Below are 22508 nucleotides of genomic sequence, written 5' to 3'. Positions count from 1 at the left end.
TGAAATAAGAGGAGCAGTGTGAATAGACACTGAAAACTTGTTCTGTTCTGTTTGTGTCAAATTGCAAAATAAATTGGATTTTTTCAAAACATTTAAATACATTTTTCTAACGGCACTTTCCATGCAAAAAAAAAGTTTACCAGTGTAGGACATTTTAGGTTCAATTCACACATCTTTATAGGAATTCCAGCATTCTTACAGTGTCAGCAGAGCATTAATCCTGAATTTTCATGCCCTTTAAATTGTGAAAACTATGAGAATCTTAAAGAGAAATTGGATTAACACCCTTTGCCATCTCAAAGTTTGTGCATGTATGCATGGAGACATATAATATTAACACAGAGAAGATCAAGACATGGTCTGTGAAATTCCTCAGAATAAACATTTGTTTTTGGCAGAGTGCAAAATCTGGACTGTGTGATACAACCTTGAGTCAATGCTGGAACTCCTTTCTTTATTCTCCTTTCCTGCCCTTGCTTACGTCTCAGATGAATGCTCATAACCCTGTTCTCTCACCAGTTCTTCCAAGAAGGAGGTGTTTCTATTCCGGCCTTATGACTCATGCCTGCCATGCCCTTCCCAGGCCAGAAGGAAATATAGGAGCTGCTCTGTAGTCCATTGACTTCAATGGGCCCTGATCCATGGGCATAAATCACATTTCTATGTAACAATTTAAACATTAATATGTTAAGTCAGGCTTTAACTCAGTGAAACTGCCTTTCAGTGAATAACTTCTTCTTCCTATATGAGAAAGTCACAAAAAAAAAAAGAGATTCAGACTTCGATTCTGAATGTTTTTGAATATGATGATAAATCAGCGATGAACTCCCATTAATACATGATAAAAGTAAAATTAGGCATTGTTATTTTTCCCCTAGCCTGTTGGAAACTAGCCATAAATTATAAAACAGGCCCAGATATAGGAAAAATCAAATAATGAGATAAACAGAACTCACAGTAAAATACTCCTGTTAAGACAAAATACTTAAATGAGCTACATTGCAGCATTCAAGTGCATTCTTACATTTCATTGTAGCTGCTCCTGAGTAAGTTTTAGTTCAGCAGAGCCAAACAGGAAAATTACCTTTAGGAAATGTCCATTGTTCTCTCATTGCCACTTCTGTTCTTTCTCATTTTCTTACTTCTACCAGTTCACACTCTCATTTTTGGTACTTCACACCTTCATTCTTCTGTTTCCTCACACTTTTAATGTCACTTCCAGTTTAGACAGATGAATATTCCATTGGCTTTAGCAATTGGACATTTTTTCTAGTGAGCCTGGGATTTTTTTCATGCCTCAAGCTTCATGCTCTGCACTGATATGAGACCCACCCATATTTTCAGGACTCTACAGTCATGCCATACAAAATATTAGTTCAAACTTGATAAAAGAAGACCATGGTTATGGAACTTATTTTGTGCTAACATTATGTCTTGATCAAAGGGCTTACTTCTCAGCTGGGAGTTTGAATCAGTCAAGGCAATGCATGACCCACCCAGTATTTTTGAACTCACTTACTTTGTATTAAAAAAAAAAAAAAGAAATAAAGTTTAAAATTTTGACCTTTTTATTTATTGTGCGTTTTTTCCCAGAACTAAACTGTGCAAATCTTTACATGGTGTGTTAGATGTGGACATTACCCATTTCATTTCAGAGTAAAACATCAATGTAAAGATCACAAACAGTAAAATTGTTCAGACTTGGAAATGCTATTAAACTTTACATACTGTGTTAACATTGAAAAATGAAGCTGTCTCTCTGCCCCACACCATTGGAACAATAAATGTATTTTCAGAATCATACCCATATTCTATTTCAATTTAGAAGAATCATGGTAGAGAAAAGCCCTGAGAACTCTCCTCCTGCTTCACTTTGCCACGTCCAAAGCATTCCATAAGTACAAGAAAAATGAAGCCCTGTGAGTGTAGCTTGCACAACACATAATTGGATCCAGTCACCACTGCACTAACAGCCATGGACAGGGCTGAAACTGCATCCTTAGCTAATCCTCCCATGGTAACAAAGTCTATAATGAGTAGGCAGGCTGGCTTTGTGTTGTATATCACAAATACACAAGCACAAGTGTGGCATAAAGCTGGGTGTTTCCATGAAAATTTCATTTGAAAGCAAAACCCCTGCAGAAAGCCTGCTAGGAAGAAGCCCTGAGAAAACACTTAGGAGCCACAGCGTTCCCTCTGCCAAAAATGCTGTTAAGAAATACTGCCTTGAAATCAAAAATTATGCTGAATGAGTGAAGAAGTGGTGAAAGAAAAAAAAGCAGATGATGCAGGAAACATCTTCCACCCCCCTTGATGCTCAGACACATACACATGCAGGCTGCTCCCTTTTGCAAGAATTATGGATTCTTGACTATAAATGCCAAGTAAGGTTCCTCATGTGCCAAGTGTCCATGTTGATAGACTGCACAAGTTCAAAAAGTTGTAATTTTCCCCTCTTTGTACCACGATGAGCAAGTCTGTCCTATAAAACAATTGTTCTTTTAACTTAGTGGATTTAAAAGCCTTGGCATAACTTCAATGTGATTTTGGTATGATTGCATATGCAATAAAGCAAAAAGCCAACAAACTAGGCCAGCTTCTGAACTCTGTGTCCCTAAAACCACTGGGATTTTTGTTTAAGCAAGTGGTTCAGAATTTGAGCCTGATAAAAACAAGCTTTAGCAGTAGCACAGACTGGCCTCAGCCCTGCTACTCAAACCAATGATCTCCCATGCAGGTTCTGTTCCACTCCAGGCCACAGTTCCAGCACCACTCAAACCTGCACTGAGGGCGAGGACATTTCATGTGCATGCAGCCACCTGCAAAATAGCAACAGAATGGCTTTGGTACTTGGAAAACACTTAGAGATGTTAATCAACAATTAAGAGCATTAAAATCAACTTTCTTAGACACTAATTTACCAACTAAGTAAATTATTTAATAAAAGAAAAGTACAAACCCAAAGAATATCTCTCTAGGCTATCTAAAACCTGCTCCTCCTCTTTACTGGGCTTTAATGTGCATTTCTCACTCGAGGGACTGCCGGGGTAGGAGGAAATTGAAAAAGACTATGCTAGGGATAGGGGAAAGAGATTATAGTCTGTGGCCTTTCAAAGCAGTCCTGGAGGTACCTCCTCAAGGTTACTCTACACTAGTCCAGCTGTGAGCCAGAAGATAAACAAAATTAAATCCTTTTTTGAATTTGGATTCAAAGATTTGCAAAGTTGGTAAATCAGGAGATAGACTTCGGTGGCTGACTACTGATCACACAAAAATGACATTAGTAATTTAAGTTGATTTGACCTTTTTAGTATCTGAAGGAGCCTTTTGATCATATAAATGTTTTTTCACATGTTGGATTTCTTACTTCTCCATACCACGAGAGCAGCTTTAATTTCTCTGCTCATAACCTTGATCAAAAGTTTATTTTGTAATATATAAACATTAACATTGTCAAAGGTCATTACAGAACTACACTTCAAACTGAAATTATGTTGCTCACCACACAAAGAGATCTTTTGTGTAATTCAAACTGAGAGAAAAGCATGAAGAAATGCTGAAATGTCATCTTGGTTTGACTCCAAACAGTCATGGGAGGTACAGGGAGTGTGTGTTCCCTACTGTATGAGCTGCTGCCCTTACACCATGTTTTTAAAAATACCACTCCAGTTTGTTTCTCAGAAGGCAAAAACAAACAAGAATTGGTTTGTTAAAATAGGCCTGTCTGCTTCACCTGACAAAGAGAGAAAACCACTTGTGATAGCAAGGTCTATTTGTCAGTTTATATCTTTGTGTAAGAAAGGCAATGTGCCAGAAAGATTTTTATCTTATTTAAATGTAAACATACAAATGGCTAGCCTCCATGTTCCAGTTTTATTTAAAGTTTAGATCCAGTCCTCTTTTGCAGTTTGTATTAAGCCATCACTGGATAAAACTCATCTCAGTCCTAGTGCAGGACCCAAACCCATTGGGTGCCTTCTGTAAAACGTGTGCCCTCCCTGCTGAGCTGCATAAATCTTGTTATTCTCTGCTGCACGGCAGATGAGATCAGCAGTCAAGAGTGGAGAGTGCCTCAAGCAATGGGACCTTCAGCTCTGTGAGTACAGCAGCTCTCTGAGAGACATGGGTGTGTATCTAAACTCACTCAGACTGGGGCCTTCGCTGTGGGAAAGTGTTTCTCTCTTTCACTTCAGCTGTTACAGGAAAGTTACTGGCATTCAGAAATATTCTACAATGCCTGAAGTTTATGTGGGCTATTACAAAAAAGTTATTGGCATTGTAAAAGACACTGTCCACAGAATACGGGGAAGGAAAGCAGAATTACTCTCCTGTGTGGAGTCAGTGTACTCCTCCCAAATGAGGACTGCTGGCAGACATCAGGATACAGTTGTCAGTCTCTTGACAGCAGCTGTACTTTGGCAGCTCTGAAGTGTTTCTTTAAGTTTACAAATGGCAGCCTAGAAGCTGGCATGTGCCGTACCCATGACCAAAGAAGACGGCAAACACTGCACTTTTTAGGCTTCGTGATTTTGTTTGCAAATGACAGAATCACTGAGGTGGGAAGGTCCTTTAAGGGAACATCCAATCCAAAACTCTGCTCAAAGCAGGGCAACTAAAGTAGGGTGCTCAGAGTCTAAGAGAAAGTAAAGGTCTTACCATTCCTTCAAGCCTAACCAGAAGGGGGTTTTGTTTGGCAATGCACAAACTCCTGAATATAAATAGTCACCATTATAATTTGTCTATTTCTAATCAGATTAAAACTTCTGGTTTTCAGTCTGTTCTACAAATCTGTAAATAATTTTTTGACCTAGGCCTCTGTTATTTCTCTTCTGCTGCCCACCTTGCTCTCCACACTATGCCAAATCTTGTCTCACATTCCCACTCTTCAATTCAAGCTTTCTTTCCTTCTGCTTCTTGTGCTTGAAGGTGTCTCCCACTTTCCATCTGCCAACTCCCTTTTCTTTCATCAAACCCCAGATTTCAGGATTTTGTCCTATTTCTTCCCCAGCAATATTTTTGTAGTGTCACTGCTCAAAATGTTCTCCCCTTGCAGTTCATAGTTCCTTATTTGGCGTTTTCAGTGTCCCATGTGAATGCCACAAGACTGGGAAGCACCCTCTAAGTATTTGTATAATATTTAGGCAATCATGTTAATATATTTTTATTAATTAACATAAATACAATTAAGTCTTGGAACAATATTAACCTATAAATTACAGCCTATTTACCATTCCTGTTCTTATTTAAACATCCCAATGCCAGCAGATTACTTTTCTTCCTACATGGTAAGCACTGATTAATGCAAACTGTTTGTCAGGACTCATGTTGCTTCCTCTAACTTGCTTTTCTACTGTGGGCATGTGGCTGGGTTGGGATTAATCTCACCCAAATTCAGCCTTATACTGTGTAGACATCCACAGCAGGACCAATTGTTCACACCCCACTTTTAGGTGTGATTTTCTGGCCTACATATGTTCTGCTTCATCAGGAGATGAGTTTTACCCTACAAATGTCTATTTTTCCCAGTGACAATGGAAAGTCTGGATAACGAGCTGGATATCCAGTCATATGAATGCTACATCCAATGCCCCATTTCCCGCACCTAAAAAATAGCTGGACATTTTGTGAGGCTTAATTAGTGGTTTTCAGAACTGAGTGATTTAGTTAGCATTTTCAAGATAATTTCGTTAAGGTGACATAAGGAATTATTCAAGCTTTTTGTGCTGTCCCCCATTTGGAATAATATTATGCATATGTACACCTGCACATTCATACGTTTATACTGTAAAATGAATTTTAAGAGAGGTAAGTAGAAGATATCTAATAAACTTACCATTTTTTTCTACTGGAATATTGCAGTTGGGGCATGGCTTGGTTGTCTTCTTGATTGTTTCTCTAGATGCTTCTTCCCATCGAGCTTGCATGGCTGCATGTTCATCAACTACAAACCCCTGCAAAGAGAGAGAGAGAGAGAGAGAGCACTCACTGGGGCATCGAGCCGTGCTGCAAATGCACCAAGACAGGTAAAGCAAAAGGGAAGGCAAAGGAGGAGTCAAAGGAGGAGTCAGGTGAAACTGGCTGACAACATCACATGTTAGACACCACAGGTGTGATTCTGCGTCAGGGGTTAAAGCCCTTCTTGAAAGAAAAACAAAAACACCAAGGAAGTGCAACACTTGGTAATGCAGGATGGTGGGGTGCCTGGAAGGAAATTATTTTTCATAATAAAGTGTACTCTGTTGTATTGGAGGTCTGAGTTTCATTCCAATGTAACCCTACACAAATATAGCATGCACAAAGAATAAACAAAAATTTTGTAAAAAAAGCGAAAAAACCCAACCTGAGTAATGAAATGCTCAGAATGACACAGAAGGAAAAAGCATCATGAGGACTATAAAAGGGACTCCTGTGTTTGTCCTATTTATGACTGTGACAAAATTACATAATCTACACAAGTGGCCTATTTGGCTGCTTCCTACCAAAAATGATAGTACAAGGACAAAAGAGATGGCAGTGCCTTGGGTCATTTCCATCACACAAGGTTGGCAACCATGTGAACAGTACCTATAAACAATGCATGTAGGTTCCAACCTTGAAGCTCTGCTCTCTCCATTCATAATATGGTTTTATTCAAGCATATGGGAAAATGATGAACTTAAACAAAATGATTTAATTTATAACAATTCCTGTAACTTAGTGTATACCTTCTAAATACTTATAGGCTTTTATGTGGATAGACTTTTATATTTATTTTTATGGATAATTTTTAATATATTTATTTCTAGTAAGACAGAAAAAGGCCCAACTTTAAGCAATGCACCAAAACCATAATGCCACTTGAATTCTGGTCATTTAGTATTGATAAAACAGAGTAGAGAGTGAGTAGTGCCTCGATTTCATGCCTGGCTGAAATGACCTCAGTTAAAATGGAATAACAAAGACCAACATCTGCAGAAATTTATTTCCAGCTCATCTAGTGGCCATTGCAATATGCATTTAATGAAAAGCAAACCAAAACACAAAACAACAAAAAAAACCCCCACTTTTAATCAGGAAACATCAATAACATGTTTGCCATTATTTATTTTACAATCTACATCAGTCTCCTCAGTCTGTGAATGTCTTTTGTTGCTCCTTAAGATTCTCCAATTTGCTTTTTGATGTAGAGGTGACAGAAGTGAATGAAGTCTTCTTATCTGTATCCTAGAAGTGACTTTTACTCTTGTCTCTCTGCTTGTAGAGAGGGAACTCGGCCCTGCACCCTGCTGGATTATTCAGCAATTCGGCAGAAAGATGACCTCTATACAACAGCACATTAGAAACTTCTGGGAAATAGAAAAAGCTGCTCAGGCTAATAGCAAAGAACATAATCTAGTATTGATTTTTCAACACCTACATCCTTAAGAAAGGATGACTTTTGCAAACAATCTGAGCCAGCTCAGAGAGGCAGAGTGGGAGAGGGGAGAACACTTGACCTGGAGCTCAGTTTCCCCCATGACAGAAATAAGATGATATCTCATTTTAATGGGAGCTCATTGCTTAACATGCATACAGTTGAAAATCACTACAGCAGTGACAAAACATTGCTATTCTTTTCAGAGGCATCAAATGAGAAGACCAGAAGTATTATAAATTTTTGTAATCAGTCCAGATGAGCTTCACACTGGCTGTTTTCTCAAATAGTCCAATTTGCAAGTGTTTTTTAGTACTTGCAAAACACCTTTTTCTCCATCTTCATGTCTTTGTTGTGATCTAATAGCAAAGGACACTGAGGTAAAATTTCACATACCAAATTGCTAACTTTATTTGTATAAACATTTTTGGTCTTAGTTCTGCAAACAAAATTGGGAAACCCTAGGAATAACTAAAAGAAGCAACTTCTAGCCACACACATGCAGCTCACCAAGAACAAATTGCTGAAAACAGCAGTGAATTATTATTTTTAGTATTTTCCATTGCAAAAATTCTAGCATGAACTAGATGCAGCAGCATGATATTTCAGCCCATTAGAGCTGAAACACCCCTCCTATGCCCAGTCTTGCTGAATGCTATGCTAAAAACTTCCTGCTGCATGAACCAAATGCAGAGAAATGGCACAGGGATGGAGTCCCTGATGCAGTGAAGAAATCATACCATCCAGATCCATAAGCCTTCAGTGCTCATGTGCTTTATTTGGTGCCCCACACCCAGTAGTGGCAAGCACACATATATTTATTGGCATTTTTTCTCCCAACAATAAAGAAAAGGTGTATGGCAATTCTTCATTACCTGTGTCTATTTAAATCATGTTCTTGCATCCTAAACTAACAAACCTAACCTCGCTGAAAATGGCCTAGGTCTGTCAAGCAGAGGAGTCTCTAACTCTGCTTGTTCTGCCTGGTCTTGGATAAGAAGCTCAGAGATGCTCCAGGTGTGCATCACATGTCAGTTTGCTGAGGACAGGGGACTTGGATCACTTCTGATGCTCACTCAACACAATACGCTCTAGTTCCCCGGTTAGTTTGGAACATTTGTCCCAGCACTATGGAAAAGCTACTAGATTTCATCCATGCCACTTTATGAATAATTTTTTTTTATTCTCAACTGTGCTGCATATTATGACCAGGAATGAATACCCATAAATAACAGCAAGCTACAGAAAGAGCTGTTGTAAGCACTATTCAATATCCCCTCCTTCAGTATTTCCTTTGGGTGACAGGAGCCAAAGGTTGTCTTATTATCTCTGGGTGACACTGAAGGACATAGATTTACTTCTGTTCCTATGCTGAATCTTTTGGAAAAACTAACAGGGATAAAGAGACCACAGAGACTGCCAAGGACCACACAACAATACAAAACCACGTACATGGAATGGTTTCTTTGTAGTTAATCAATATCATGCAGTACTGGAAAGAGATCTACAGGGACAGAAAGTATCTTGAAATAGAAATAAAGTGTCCTTCTTAGAACAGCATCTTGTTCAGGTGACAGAGTACACATCGACCTGTCAGTAGAACCACACTGAAGCAAATGAAGAAGGTGTTTGCAGACAGCAACTAAGCAGAACCATCTAGATTAAAAACATTCATGGCAAAGCTTCTTGTTCAAAATACTGGAAGTCTTAGATATATAATGTTAAATTTTGACATCCACCGAATTATATACTGCCTTATGTTAGCACAGTTTAATGATCATGCTTATTTTGCCTGGTATAGACAACATCTCAAAATTGAAGACCCTTAATACAGAATAGAATATGCAACTGTTAACCTTCTTTGTGCTTTGCTTTAAGTGGATGTAATTTCTGTATTCCTGTTTGTTTGCCCTTGATCATCTCTCCCTGATCAACAAAAAAGCTGGTCATGCATAACTTTAAAAAAAATGTATCCCAGTGAAGCTTTCTTTAAATCCAAAATACATTTGCTTTTGGTCAAAAATGCTTGGTTTTAAGAGAATTTTACTTGCAAAAATAAGCTTTTTATTTAGGGTAATAGAAATATGTAAAATTATCTCACTTCGTGTGAAATACAGAATTTTAAAAGGGTTTAGATGTCTCAAAACAGGAAGTATTACTCATTTTCTAACAAGAATGTGAGAAAAGCTATGCATACTTGAAAGCATTTGAAAGGAAGACAAAGATTAATTCGTTGTGCATGAGCAATGTTCATCCCACCATAATATTTAGGTTAACACAGCCCACTAGAGCTAGAGCTCTAAGCAAAAGCAGCCTCAGCTGTTGAAGACTGATCTACAATGGATGGTGACAGTCCAACTTGAATTTATTGTGTCTTCTTGGCTTTAACAATGCTGTTTTATGAACATGATCACATGAATTACCATACTGTTATGCTTATTGGTGCCTTTTACTGCAGGGGGTAAAAATAGCAGGTATCCAGGGCACTAGATAGGCTAGAGGGTTTTGGAAGAAAATGGATTATTTAGAGTAAAAATCTCACAAATCAAGGTGTGAATAGCTATGGGACTATTGTTCTATTTTAGAGACAGATTTAGGCTAATTCAAAACACTAAAATGTGGCTACAGATAAGGAATAGAAAAGATATTCATTCAATGAGATTATGTTTCATACACAGGAAAAATAGAGGTGCCAGTACTACAATGATCCCGTTAAATCCACATGAAGCAGCTTTGTGTGAGCCAATTTGTCTAGTGTGCCTAGGGAATTCTGTCATAAAATGAAAGAGCTGCTTTGTGATGACAGCAACTAGTTAAAATCAAATTGATATACACAGGGTATTATATTGGATACAAGAAGAAAGAGTGCTCTGGTTTGGTGACACTGCACACCAATATTCTCACTCTGTGTGTTGCAGCCATTCATATAAGGAATTAAATTCAGGTAGATGGTGAATATTGAATTTGCACTGATCTAAAGCAGAAAATCTAATCTAATACAGGTCATTCTTACATAACTGTTTTCCATGAGCAGAATAAAGAACGTGCCTTCTCTTGTAAGTGGCAACACTGCTGAAAATGACTGTCAGCTTAACCTCATAAACAAAAGCAGTCTGTCACATCTTTTTTACTTTATTGCTGCCCAAAATAGGAAAGCTAAAATTCTCTCTATATAGTTATCATCTATTTCTCATTAGACAGAAAGTTAAGACCTATTCTCAGATTTCCTCTGGTGCATCTTTATTTATAACACAGAGATTAATTTTACAGGACATTTCCCGGTTATAGTTATTTTTCTTGCTCCTTTAATTAGGCACCTATGGGTTGAAATGTCCTGAGCTTGACATTGTGAGTATACCAAATACTAAAACCCTCAGTTTGTTTTTCAGTTGTTTAAGATATTTTAGAGATCAAGCTAGGTGTGCCATTCCTTGTACAGTCATGTTTTATTTAACTTTTAAAATTTATTTGATGGAAAAAAAAACCCAAAACAACCAATGGCCTAATAATAGATGTTTTGCATTTCAAACTGTGACTCAGGACTCATTGAAAGATACTATGTACAATGAACCTTTTCAGTAGCTTTTCCTTTCACTAAAATGCAGGGAAATAATTAATGGTTTTTGTGGTTAGCATTTACTATTTATCATTATCATTAGCTGGTTGGAGACCAGGTTTCACAACCCTACATGCTTGCTGGAAATCTCCAGCATGGGAGGTTAGTATGTGTTCCACGATGGAGAAGGAAGCCCGGCAGGCAATACCTGAGCATTTCATACCCCCTGCTGTCAACTCAGAGACCTGCACACAGGAGGCAATGGGATGGGAGGAAAAGATGAGCTGGGAGCTTTTCCAGAGCTACATTCCAACAGCCTTCAGCAGCATGCCAGGTGCTGTGACAGGCTTTCCTGGATGTGTCTGCACGAGCACATGACTGTGCCTTTATGTTTGCACCTGTGCAGCAAAAAACATGTCTGGGAAGTGATGCTATGGGTCTGCTTGGAGCCAATTGTTCACCTGAGACATCATGCCTGAGTCAGGTTTGAGCCCAGAAACTCTGGTTAGAGGGCAGCCAGAGCCCTGGAAGTGTGCCAGGTCTGCCCTGACTCAGCTGACTGCTCTGCTTTTGGTTAGGTCTGATGGGCTCCTGGGCAGACAGAGGTGCTGGATAAATTTTGTACTGCCAGTTACAGAACAGCAAAGCTATTGCCTAGATCCTATGTTAGCTACCTGAGGACTGTGAGGGCTGATATCCAAACAAGGAGCAGCTGAGGTTTGATTTGAAGGTGGTGGGTCTGGGAAGGGCTTTGGGATTTGGTGACAAAGGCCTCCAGCTTAGGGCCACAGCCAGGACAGGCAGTGTCCCACAGGATAAGAATGGAGTTGAAGTCAAGTTTTACAGCACTAGCTATAAATATACACTGGAAAAGATAGTAGATGAAGGTTTAAAACATGTATCTTTATGCCTCAGTAAAAATGGTATTGCTGTTTGTTGTAAGAGAACATAGCCTTTGTGCCAGCACCATGAGCCTCAGGACTCATCAAGCTTTATCTGAACTTGTCTTGGCATGCCTAGAGATTTGGTTTAGCCTGTGACAGCAGTTATTGAATGAGCTGGTGACTATTCCTCTGTTCTGCTTTTGCTTTTATACTATTTTTGTATGATGGCATGGTTGAACAGTTAATGTATTTTTGTAACTAACAGGCAGTAATGACCATTATAGGTACTATCAGTCAGAAAAAACTGTCTGACTCTACAATAAAATGCTGTGCAGAGGAGTAACAGCATGGGATGATAGAAGAAGCCTTGAAAGCAGAGGCACAGGATGATATGGGAGGCCCCATCATTATAAACCACACTCAAGTGGTCATTTACCCAAATACAGCCTTGAAGAATGAGTAAAAACAGTCTTGAGGACAACAGAGAGATCAAAGGCATAACCAACTTGGATAAAACACACCAACATTGGCTTGTGTGTCAGAGAAGGAGTGAGCTAACAAACAAGTAAAACTGACTCCAAGCAGATTATAGAATAAGAAGGAAAAAAAATCCTTCAATATCAGCATCATGCTCCTTCTGGTAAAGGATTCACTATACCAGCCCATTTCAGACTGCAGCTATGGAGCCTAGAACCCAGGGAAGGAGTGGAAGTTTAAAAATAGCACTGGGGAAATGAGTGTTACTAGAAAGTCTGGATATCCTTTATTTTAACTATGATTGGAACTGTAAGTCCTCGTGTTATTGTAAATGGGCTAAAATTACTTCACTGGCAAGCTAAGACTTTGATAAAACCGGCAATACATTTTTTAGTTTGCATATACAATGAACATGGTCTGAAATGAACATCTTTAGCAGGTATTGAGATTTTCAATGTAACAAAATGACAGAAATTTACACCACTTAGTCTCTAACCTGTGTGAGAAAAATGGGTAAGAATTTTTAGCTGCATCAGCAGCTAAAGATGAATACTTACAGAAGGATTTTACTGGATCTCATGGATTGCAGGGCCAGACTTGCTAGAACAGACTCCTTCTCTGACTAGCTGGAATTAAGGCTTGGACTAGGACGAGGTATGTTCTGACAGGATTTTTAAGGAGTTTCTTAGGACAAGATAATCTGCAGCTTCTTGGAGAAAGTTTGGCACAGAACCAACTCAAAAACATACTTTTTAATAACACATTTCATCCAGGTTGTGTTACCTTTTCCCCCCCCAAACACTTATGACTCAGTGCCCCATATTCTACTCACCTATTTACATAGGCACCACTTTTACATCAGTGTCATTGCTATTACAGTTTATCTTGCCATAAACCAGCTTCCTCATCAACATGCCCAGCACTGAAACCATCCTGGGAGCTACTCTGAAAAAGTTCAAATCTAGTATGTGGCCACATTTTATTGTCCAGTTGCTAGTGAGCAAGAAGGTGCATTGCTTATCCTTGTAACTGGAAAACCATCTAGAAAGGTTTGTGCTAGGAAAGCTGGGCTATTTTTAAGGTGGGACTTACAGAGGAAGCTGGTTTATGGCTAGATTCCCCACCAGCACAGACTGTCTATGTGTGAGGTTAAAAGAGGCCAGGAAGCTTGGTTTTGTGGTGTACATTGCAGGGAGTATGTGGTTATTTCTAAACCTAAATCTGGCTGGAGTCACCTTTACCGTGTCATTGATTCCATCATGCACACTGTGCCTTTAATTAATCAAATATGATTTCTTCTGTCATCCCAAAGTTCAAACAGCTCCAGGAGGCAGCAATGGTTTTAAAACAAAGCTTCCCAACAGATATTGCCACAGATAAATTTTATTTTCCCTGAAATAATGTAATTTACACACTAAAATGGGAAATAATCAGTCCTGCACCAGTAGGTAAATGTTTAAGATAAGCGTCCAATGGCCTATCTGGGCTAAAAGTAGGCATTTCAGCAGAAATAGAACATTTTATCCTTCCCAATGGGCCATGCTATATCTGTGCACAGATCTGAAAGGTCAGGATATGCCAGTAGTTAAAGCTGGGCTGCTCTCTGCACGCTTGCTGCTGAGTTTGCCTTTTACCCCAAGCAGCAAGTAATGCCATTTAGCTTCCCTAAAGCTTCCAACTCCTTCATTTGGAATAGGCTTTCAGAGATGCACATGTGGCACCTGCTTTATCCCTCCTATGTCCTGCAATCATGGCTGCTCTCTTCCTTCCTCCTGCCAACTCACCCCATTGCTCCTTCCATCCTTCTCTGCCCTCCGTCACAGACCCACCAGCTACACTCCCCTCTCTGCACCTCAGGCTTCCTCCTCCCTCCTTTTGACATCTGCCCAAGCACAGGCCCATTTCACCACCACCATTTATGTTTCCTGGACTTTCATATCTGTGCCACATCATTTCACCTTGCTCTTTCTTTTCCTCTTTCTGGAGCTTCCACTCCATCTGACAGGTTACAATCTCTCCAGTCAGCTTTTGGCTTTCATGGACACTCAAATTCCTCTGTATCAGGCTCTATCTCTTCTTTTGGGGGCTCTCTTTCTCCAAGTCTTCCCAAACTGGTGTCAGGCTCTAAGGGCACCATCAGACCTTGCTGTCCCAATCCCCTGCTAATCCCTGCATCCTGTTCATGGCCCAGGAACCCATGTCACTGCCTGGTGACACTGCAGCATGGCCTGTCTCCAGCTCCCCACATCCCTGCCCAGCTCAGTCATAGGCCACCTGTGGACCCACCTTCCACCATTTTGGCTCATCCCTGTCCTCAGGCCCTGCCCTGACACATGGAAAGTCCCCAGGAAGCAGACAGCCCTTGCAGTGCCCTGACACACCTTAGGAGAGCTGCATGGAGTGCCACCACAGCTCTTCCTGCTGCCATCCACTACTGGTCACCCAATTCCTCTGCCAGAACTCTCCTTGGTTTTTCTTTCACCTCTGTCACACTCCTCGTGCTCCACCATGTTCACCTCTGTCACGCTGACTTAGGCCTGAACCTGTCCACAGTGTTTCATTTTGTTGAACGTCAGAGACCTGCAGGCATTTACAGAAATGTGAAGGCAAGAGAAGGCCATTCCACTACCACAGCTACTAGAGGCTAAAGCAAACCCTGCATTTTTCTTATTGGAAGTAATTCCCTGAAACCGATTGTGTATCCTGCATCTCTTGTGAAGAGGAACAGTTTAGTGGCCGTGTGTTTGTTTGATCCTTAAATGAGATTGGTAGAAGTTGTGGCAATAAGATGTCTTGATAAAATAAATGCTATGGAAAGGATCCAGACAGGAGTCAAATTGCATGAACTGGAGACAACCCTGGAAGTGTATTATTCCTACTTTGAAACAGACCATGGACAAAAAATAAAACAAACCTTCTCACTGCCTCAGCAAGCACTACAATCACAGCAAGTTAGGTCTGACACACAGACCTATGCACCCGGCAGGTGATGCGAAGTGAACAGACAGCCTGAAAGCACATGTGGATAAATGTTTACACTGATTTCAGGGAGAGAGATGGAAACTGTCCCACGGGTCCTGCTCTCCATACATGCCCCGGAATGGTCAGTGCGCCCGGCTCGGGAGCCTGTGTGCAGGGCGGCTCTGTAGGGATGCTGGGCAGTGAAAGCAGCATCTCAGCAGCCCTGCCCTCGCCCTGCTTCTGCTGCCGCTGGGTTTGCTCGCCTGGCTGAGGAAAATGAGGGAAAACATTCCTTCAGTGGCACAGCACCGCCTCGCGGAGATGTTTCATTAGTGCCGCTCTCGGCTGCCTAGGGGAAGAGGAGACGGACCCAAATCAATTAACTTCAGCTTAGAATGGAGTCTCAATGAATCCTGCTTAGTCTGTGGTCTTGTCTGTGCACGGGACCTGATTTGTATAGGTGCAAGAGTTATTCTGGTACCATCATTTAGCTGTTCTGGAAACAGTTCCTTGCGAGTGCAGGACATTTTTCAGGAACAGCAAGAACATTCGCGTGACACTAGAACTGCAACAGCAGTTAACATTGCTAAGCTAACAGGTCTGATTGGGTGAAATTCATGTGCTGGGAGATTGAATCAGACGGGTGAAGTGCTCCCATTGTTATAAGGAAAAGCAACGGCAATATTCAAATATTTAAAATAAATTACTTCTTCCTATGGTATTCTGATTCTTCCTGGTATACATTTATTTCTGCCTTAGAAGATGAAAATTACATGAACTCTAGCTTTCACGGAGCCAACATTGTTGAATTCACTTTTTACATGCCATGACACTTTCAGTACTCGAGGCAAAACTCCAAGCATAAGTAACTATATACTTATATAGAATATATAGAGCTCTCTGTTCCTGTTGAGATGTATTCAAGTTACAGTTCAGTTTAATTCAGGTAAGACATTGAGCCTTGGTCTCCTGCTTTACTAGGCTGTTGAATGCTTTAAGCATCTCTCAATGTCTTTGTTGAAGTTGCTTTGTTTTTTTATATAAATGTGAATGGGAACCAGAAGACTGCTCTAAGGCTATTGCAAATAAAACGACACTGTTCTTCGTGGAGGGCAGCTAAGCTGCAAATCTCCTTATTATATATACATATGGCTTCAAAAATGGGTTGCACAAACCCATGGAGAAAAAAAACAAACCTGCTGATAGCTACTAAACATAAAATACCACATGTACATCACAAATCACTAGAGGCTGGGAAAGTAGATGGATTTTGGGTCTGATACAATACACATGTTTTAGGTCAACAGAGGTAGATACCCTGACTGACTAGGAGGATACATGCTTTTTCATTCTGTCTCAACTAATGCTAATTCTTTTTATAAATTAGAAGAGCTTTACTAAGAAAGGTTAAAGAGAAGAATCTCTACACAGGTCATGACCTAGTGCAAGGTTTGCAAAGTATGACTTATGAACCATCTCCAGGTAGCACATGGCAAAGACTCAGAAGAGAATTTCAGCTCTCTGTCAGTCTGTGTTCGGGGAGTCCCCAGAAGCCAGCCTCAGACAGAGCCTGCCTGCAGGCAGTCACAGGAGCTTGGCACGCCTCCCTGAGAGCTGGCTGGATGCAAGCCCTCATCAGCACCTGCCCACAAACCTTTATCTGCCACGTTGGACTGTGTGGAGGCTCAGGGTTTGAGTTTCTTCTTAGCATCAAATCTGCCAGATATCTGAATACCAGTTTTCTGCTTCCTAGGAGTGCAGCTTGGGCATCAAGTTGTGAGATATTTAGGGGATATGTTTTCTGGTCTTTCACTCTCTCTCCCTCTTTTTTTTTTCTTGTAAAGACTGTGATTTACACGTTTTATTTATTTCAAGAAAAACTTGAATCTCAAACAAAGACAAATGCCAGGAGAGAGAAACTATTTCCTCTCCAGGTCTATAGGTACAATAGCTACAATATTGTAGAGCAATCTAGAATAATTATCATCTAACAACTTGCAGCCTAGACAATCTATTTTTTTTATTTCTGTAAGCTAAAACATAAATTACCAATAGGCTGCATAGGCTGTAAAAAAGCCCTGTTATTCAGCCCAAACTCACATGATTTCCCGACTGGTGCATTGAAAATAAACTGAAAGGCAGAAAGACTATACAAAGCCTTTCAAAAGTGTTCACATTGAATAGAGACAACCCTAGAAGCCCACTGGGAAGGCCTTTTCTTTATCAACTGATGGCAGAGCCCTGTGTTTTCCTGACAGAACTCGGCTGCTCTATCAATCAAAGAGACTGAAATCCACCGCAAAGCCAATTCGGCAACTCCGACGGCTGGAGTAATTCAGCATGAACATAATTGCTTTTGCTTAGGATTATAATTAGGATCTATTTGACAAATGTCACTCTGGCTGGGCCAGGGACAACGATCAGGAGTTGTGAGATCCGTACCTTCTGGGCCATGGCTCCTGGTGGGCTGAGGAGAGAGTTGCATTCCCCTTCATGGAATTCTTCTTTACATTCTCGGCAGAACACGGACTGGGAAACAAACCAAAGCATGCCAGTCATAAAAACACATTAGGGACATGGCAGGTTACAATCACGAAGAGTCATACAATAGATGATCCCTTGCCCTTCTCTTCCTATTAAATTCCCATAATCCTCCTAATTGTGCATCTTATTATACACTCTGATCATTAACACAACAATTTTGCTGTTATTATTATACATTTTATCAGTAGAGTAACGCAAATGCCATTATTAAAATATGAGATTTTGCAACATGGTCCATTTAGGGACATAAAGTCATACTAGATAGTTTATGGGTGTGCTTTTCCTCCTGTAAAATCTATTTATAGAAGAAGGGTGATAACTGAAAAAAGTTGTTCTGCTCTATAGTGTTTGCTAATGGAAATAGTCTATTCATAGTTCTGAATCAAATGCCTTCTCTATAGAAAACTATTGCTGACTTTCCTAGAGGATGACCACTTCATAAAAGGCCATATGAAATACCATTTTCTAGGAACTTATATCCTTGCCATAGACCTTTATAGGATGGTTTAAAAAATCATAGAAAGAACACAATGATAGGATATTTAATGCAGGGTTTAGGGATCTACCTCTAGACCTTTATGGCATTTTTAGCAGTTGTTCTGGTTTTATTCTCCTTAAATAACATTTTTCTTTACATAAGACTTCATTGAAAGGAATGTCTTTTGCAGATAAGAGAAACAATTCTCCCTAGCTGTCTGACTGCCTCTGCCACCTAAAGTGGTTCATATGTATCAGGTTTGATGGCTTTTCTAAACTCTAAAATGAAGATATCTGACTTGACATGTGTCAAATCTTTGACCCATCAATGCTGCATTAAATTCTGTGTCCTTGCAGGTAAAGGGAAAAGTCAATAATGTAGAATGGGTGTCTCTTATGCTGTTTTAAAGCTTTGCTGTCTTGATGCAACTCCAGGCTCTGAAAGATCTCTCAGTGGTAAGCCACTCTGACTGGCATTATAAGCAAGACTTACAAAACAGCCTTGACTTTTAGATATAGAGCTGCATTCACATATAATGAATAAAGGATATCAGGAGGACATGACACTACAACATTTGTCTGCCAGTAATTCCAGCTTTTGTATTTTCATTTTGAACTATTTCAAGCTGTATTTTCACTTTTCCAAGAAGCACTGACAATCATATTTTATTGTCATGCAAAAGTAACTGCTCTTTATGAAAAGAAGTGTAGTGCAAGTCCAAAAGGATTGATCCTGTTATTTAGAAAGGCAGGGAAATTTGGAGCTGTGGAGTGGAGTGAGTGTTCTAACTTCTAGAGATATCAAACCTAATCACTTGTTTGCATTTGTGTCACTTCTTCCTCTATTTTGTCAATGACCTAAAACGTTTTGTTTTACTTCAACCAACACTGATTTGTTAATTCACTCATGGTTATTAGCAAGGAGCTTTGCAATGGAGGCACTTTTTTGTGGGGTGTGTTGTATGGGAGGCTGCATTGTTGTAATAGAGCATCATTTAAATACAACAACGATTTGCAGGGCATTAGTGGTCAAAAGTTTCAGGTGTGTTAGCTCTGCTCAAACATGTAGACAGTTTCCATCTGGAAACCTAAGGTCCTAAAGAGTTGTTATTCCTTAACATTTAAGGTTATGCCTGGGTTTAATTGAATTTCCTACTGTGTATCCTAGTCTCTTTTTCCTTTGTGACTTTATTTCCTTATGAGCACATCTGACTGACAACATTTGTCTGACAGTGTTTTGTAAACACTTGCTTTATCACTGCCTTATCACACAATGCCTCAGCTTGCTTTCCTTACTCCAATCTCTCTTTTCCCATGCAAGCACAATTTTAAACCTTTCATAAACATTGTAAAGGGAGAAATAATGAAGAAAGAGAAGAAAAATAACCAGGGCATATATTTTGCAGAGACATTCTGGCTGGCTAGTTTATATGGCATTGGTGTTTATTACAATAATAAAATTCATAAGCTCCTGCAGTACTATTTAAGACGTGAAATGCATTTTCTCATTATAGAGGCCATATTTTATCCTTGCCTTTGAAATAAATGATCCTCAGTACCAATGTTACCAATGTTTTCCCCACAGGCCAATTGGAAACATTCATGAGTGTATAACTGGGCCTTTCGCTAACAATTGTATATCCTGCAAGTAAGTCTGTGAGTGGGCCTGCCACATCCTTGTAATGAAACAAAGCCTGATTTTTTTTGTGAGACAGGATACTCTTTTCACATCCTATTAGATAATGGATGAGATGTAGAATCAGTTCTGTGGCAAAGAAACACCCTGGAGGCTGATCAGTTTGTCAGAATAAATAGGCATCTCCCAACAGAAATGCATTAAGCACTCCCTTTTTATGGCAAAGCATGCATCATAAAGAAAAGGCATGTCACTTACAACAAAGAGCAGTTGGTGATAGTTTTTTTCATTTTTTACTTTCAGACATGAAAAATATGATAAATTTTCAGTAACAAAATACAGTTGCAGTAAGCAACTGCAAAAATCCTGTCAGTTAACTTGTATTTTATGGCTTCATTAATATTAATACAGTTACTTTGCCCTTGGAAAGGATTTGATGTTCAGTCAGTATTTAATACTTTTGCATAAATTTAATATTAGTAAGTGTTTAAAATTACTATAAATACTGTAATTACTAATAATAGTTACACTTTCTTTTCCTTATTGTGCCAAAAAAAGACTGGCAGATTGCTGTGTTAATATAAACAGCAGATAAACTTTCTACGTTTCTACACATTTAGCACTTGCCGTTGTTACCCTTGAAAGATTCTTTGGTTGGAAAACAACCAACACAAAGAATAAATCCCAAAGGTTCAAACCTACCTCTGCATTAAAAAGAGGATTAGCAGGGAAATCCCCAAAGCACTTAAGGGATTTAGGCACTGGAAATTAATATAACCTGTGTGTGGGCTATTACAGGCTTTTGAATATCTGTAAAAATGTATGAGATAGACCCAAGCAGAAATCCTAAATCCAGTGACCTCAGAATAGGGGGTATTAAAAACCTCAACAGGGATTCAGATCCTGTTTTTAAAACCCTCCTATCATTATGATTATCCAAACAAAAGGTAAAATCAGACCAAACTCCAGTCATTCTATAGAATTCAAATGCCACAGATGACGTCCGCAGTGATGCTGAATAAAAACTAGGATGAAAATGAAGCTTCAGTCTCAGTTACTCCTGACTGGGCCATTTATAGTGTTTTAAGTTTGGAATTGGGAGCAGAATGCAGCTCTTTTTTTTCTTTTTTTGAATGAAAGGAAAATGAGTTTGTCACTTCCATGCTATGCTGCTTGGTTTTTTAGAAGTAGAGATTTTACCATTTCCCTTTTCACAACATTTCAAAGATTTGCTTTGCCTTGGATTAAGCACCACAGCTCTCATTCTCTCCCTTGCCTACTGCAAATGCCTTTTCTTTGGTCTCTGATAATATCTCCCTATAGTGCTTATAAGTAATACCATTAAAATCATCTTGCTTCCAACTTCAATAAAATACTCCCATTCTCTGCACAAAGCGTCAAGTTTGAGCTCCCTTCTTTTATTTTAAAGTTACTCCTCAACTCAGATATTCCTTTTCTTTTTCACCCTTACCTCCTTCCATCTGTCTACACAGAAGAATGCAGGAAGTTTGCAGTGAGGCAGTCATAGATGAGGTTTAATCTGCAGCGCTGCAGGTGCACTGCTAGAGACTTCTTGCAAAACTCAAGCACATACCCAGATTTCTTACCAACCTTCTGCAATCCACGTTGAAATCTGAACTGTCTTTCTTCTCTCCTACAGTTATCACTCTTGGCTTTGTACTGAAGACAGACCATGTTTTGGCTGAGGTGTGCCTTCCAAAGCCAACATTCACATCCAGATTAAAGACATCAGGTGAGGAAAGAGGCACTCACAACTCTAGTTTCATTGGGTCTTCAAAATCACTTTTAAATTTTTTATCTAATGTCTGCTTTGACTCTTCCTAGTTTCAGCTTCCAGCCACTGCTTCCTGGTTTGCATTTCTCTGCTAAAATAAAGAGTCTTTCAGTATCCCATACTTTCTTCCTAAGCACTGAAGGTGCTTAGGTACTGTAATTAAGATACCTGACCTCTCACTGGGTAAACCATTCATCCTCCCTCTTTCCTCCAGCCCCAAATCATATTCATTGCACTTTTCTGAGGATTGTCTTGTTTTTGTTGCTAGTTGTATTTGACTAATCTGTATCATTGCTGTGCTGCATCAGCAAAGTTTTTTTTATATACTTCTGAATCACTGTTGAGTATTGAATCATGACAGGTTTGATGACAGTCTGTGTCAAATGCTGCTAGCAACACCCTGCTTTGCACAGATTCTTCACAGAAAACATTGCTTTCTGTGATCTGCCAATTCTTAAATCCTCATGACCAAAGCACGATGAGGCATCCATACTGCATCACCTGGCAGTGATGAGACAATGCTCCTGCTCAGATCCCAACCACATCAGTTGGAACCCAGCCCACTGAAAGATTTTATTGATATAATATGGTGAAGGATTCCTTATCAGAATATTCTCTAGTTTGAAGTCATACAAAAAGACTTGAAGAAATTGATTTTGTGCAATTACTGTAATTTCATCATAGAATGAATCAGTTTCTCCTGTTATGACCTGTTGTCAGTGAGAATATATTGAGTTGTAAAATCTTAAAAAGATCACTTCTTCAACCTTTTCTCTTTTCATCAT

The 22508-nt window shown here is 39.5% G+C and overlaps 1 protein-coding gene across 1 annotated transcript in view; it reads right to left on the bottom strand.

Annotated features, from left to right (window-relative positions):
* Positions 1-1545: 1545 nt before the first annotated feature.
* PRKN (parkin RBR E3 ubiquitin protein ligase) overlaps positions 1546-22508 on the bottom strand; it is a 678850-nt gene continuing 657887 nt past the window's right edge. Inside the window, 3 exon segments of the mRNA XM_063151779.1 lie at positions 1546-2819; positions 5834-5951; positions 17714-17800. Of these exon segments, the coding sequence (XP_063007849.1) occupies positions 2710-2819; positions 5834-5951; positions 17714-17800 (315 nt within the window). The 3' untranslated portion in view covers positions 1546-2709.

Source organism: Melospiza melodia, chromosome 3, assembly GCF_035770615.1.
Source record: "Melospiza melodia melodia isolate bMelMel2 chromosome 3, bMelMel2.pri, whole genome shotgun sequence".
Lineage (NCBI taxonomy): Eukaryota > Metazoa > Chordata > Aves > Passeriformes > Passerellidae > Melospiza > Melospiza melodia.
The sequence above is the reverse complement of the archived record's forward strand: the minus strand, read 5'-3'. Positions and strand labels throughout refer to the sequence as shown.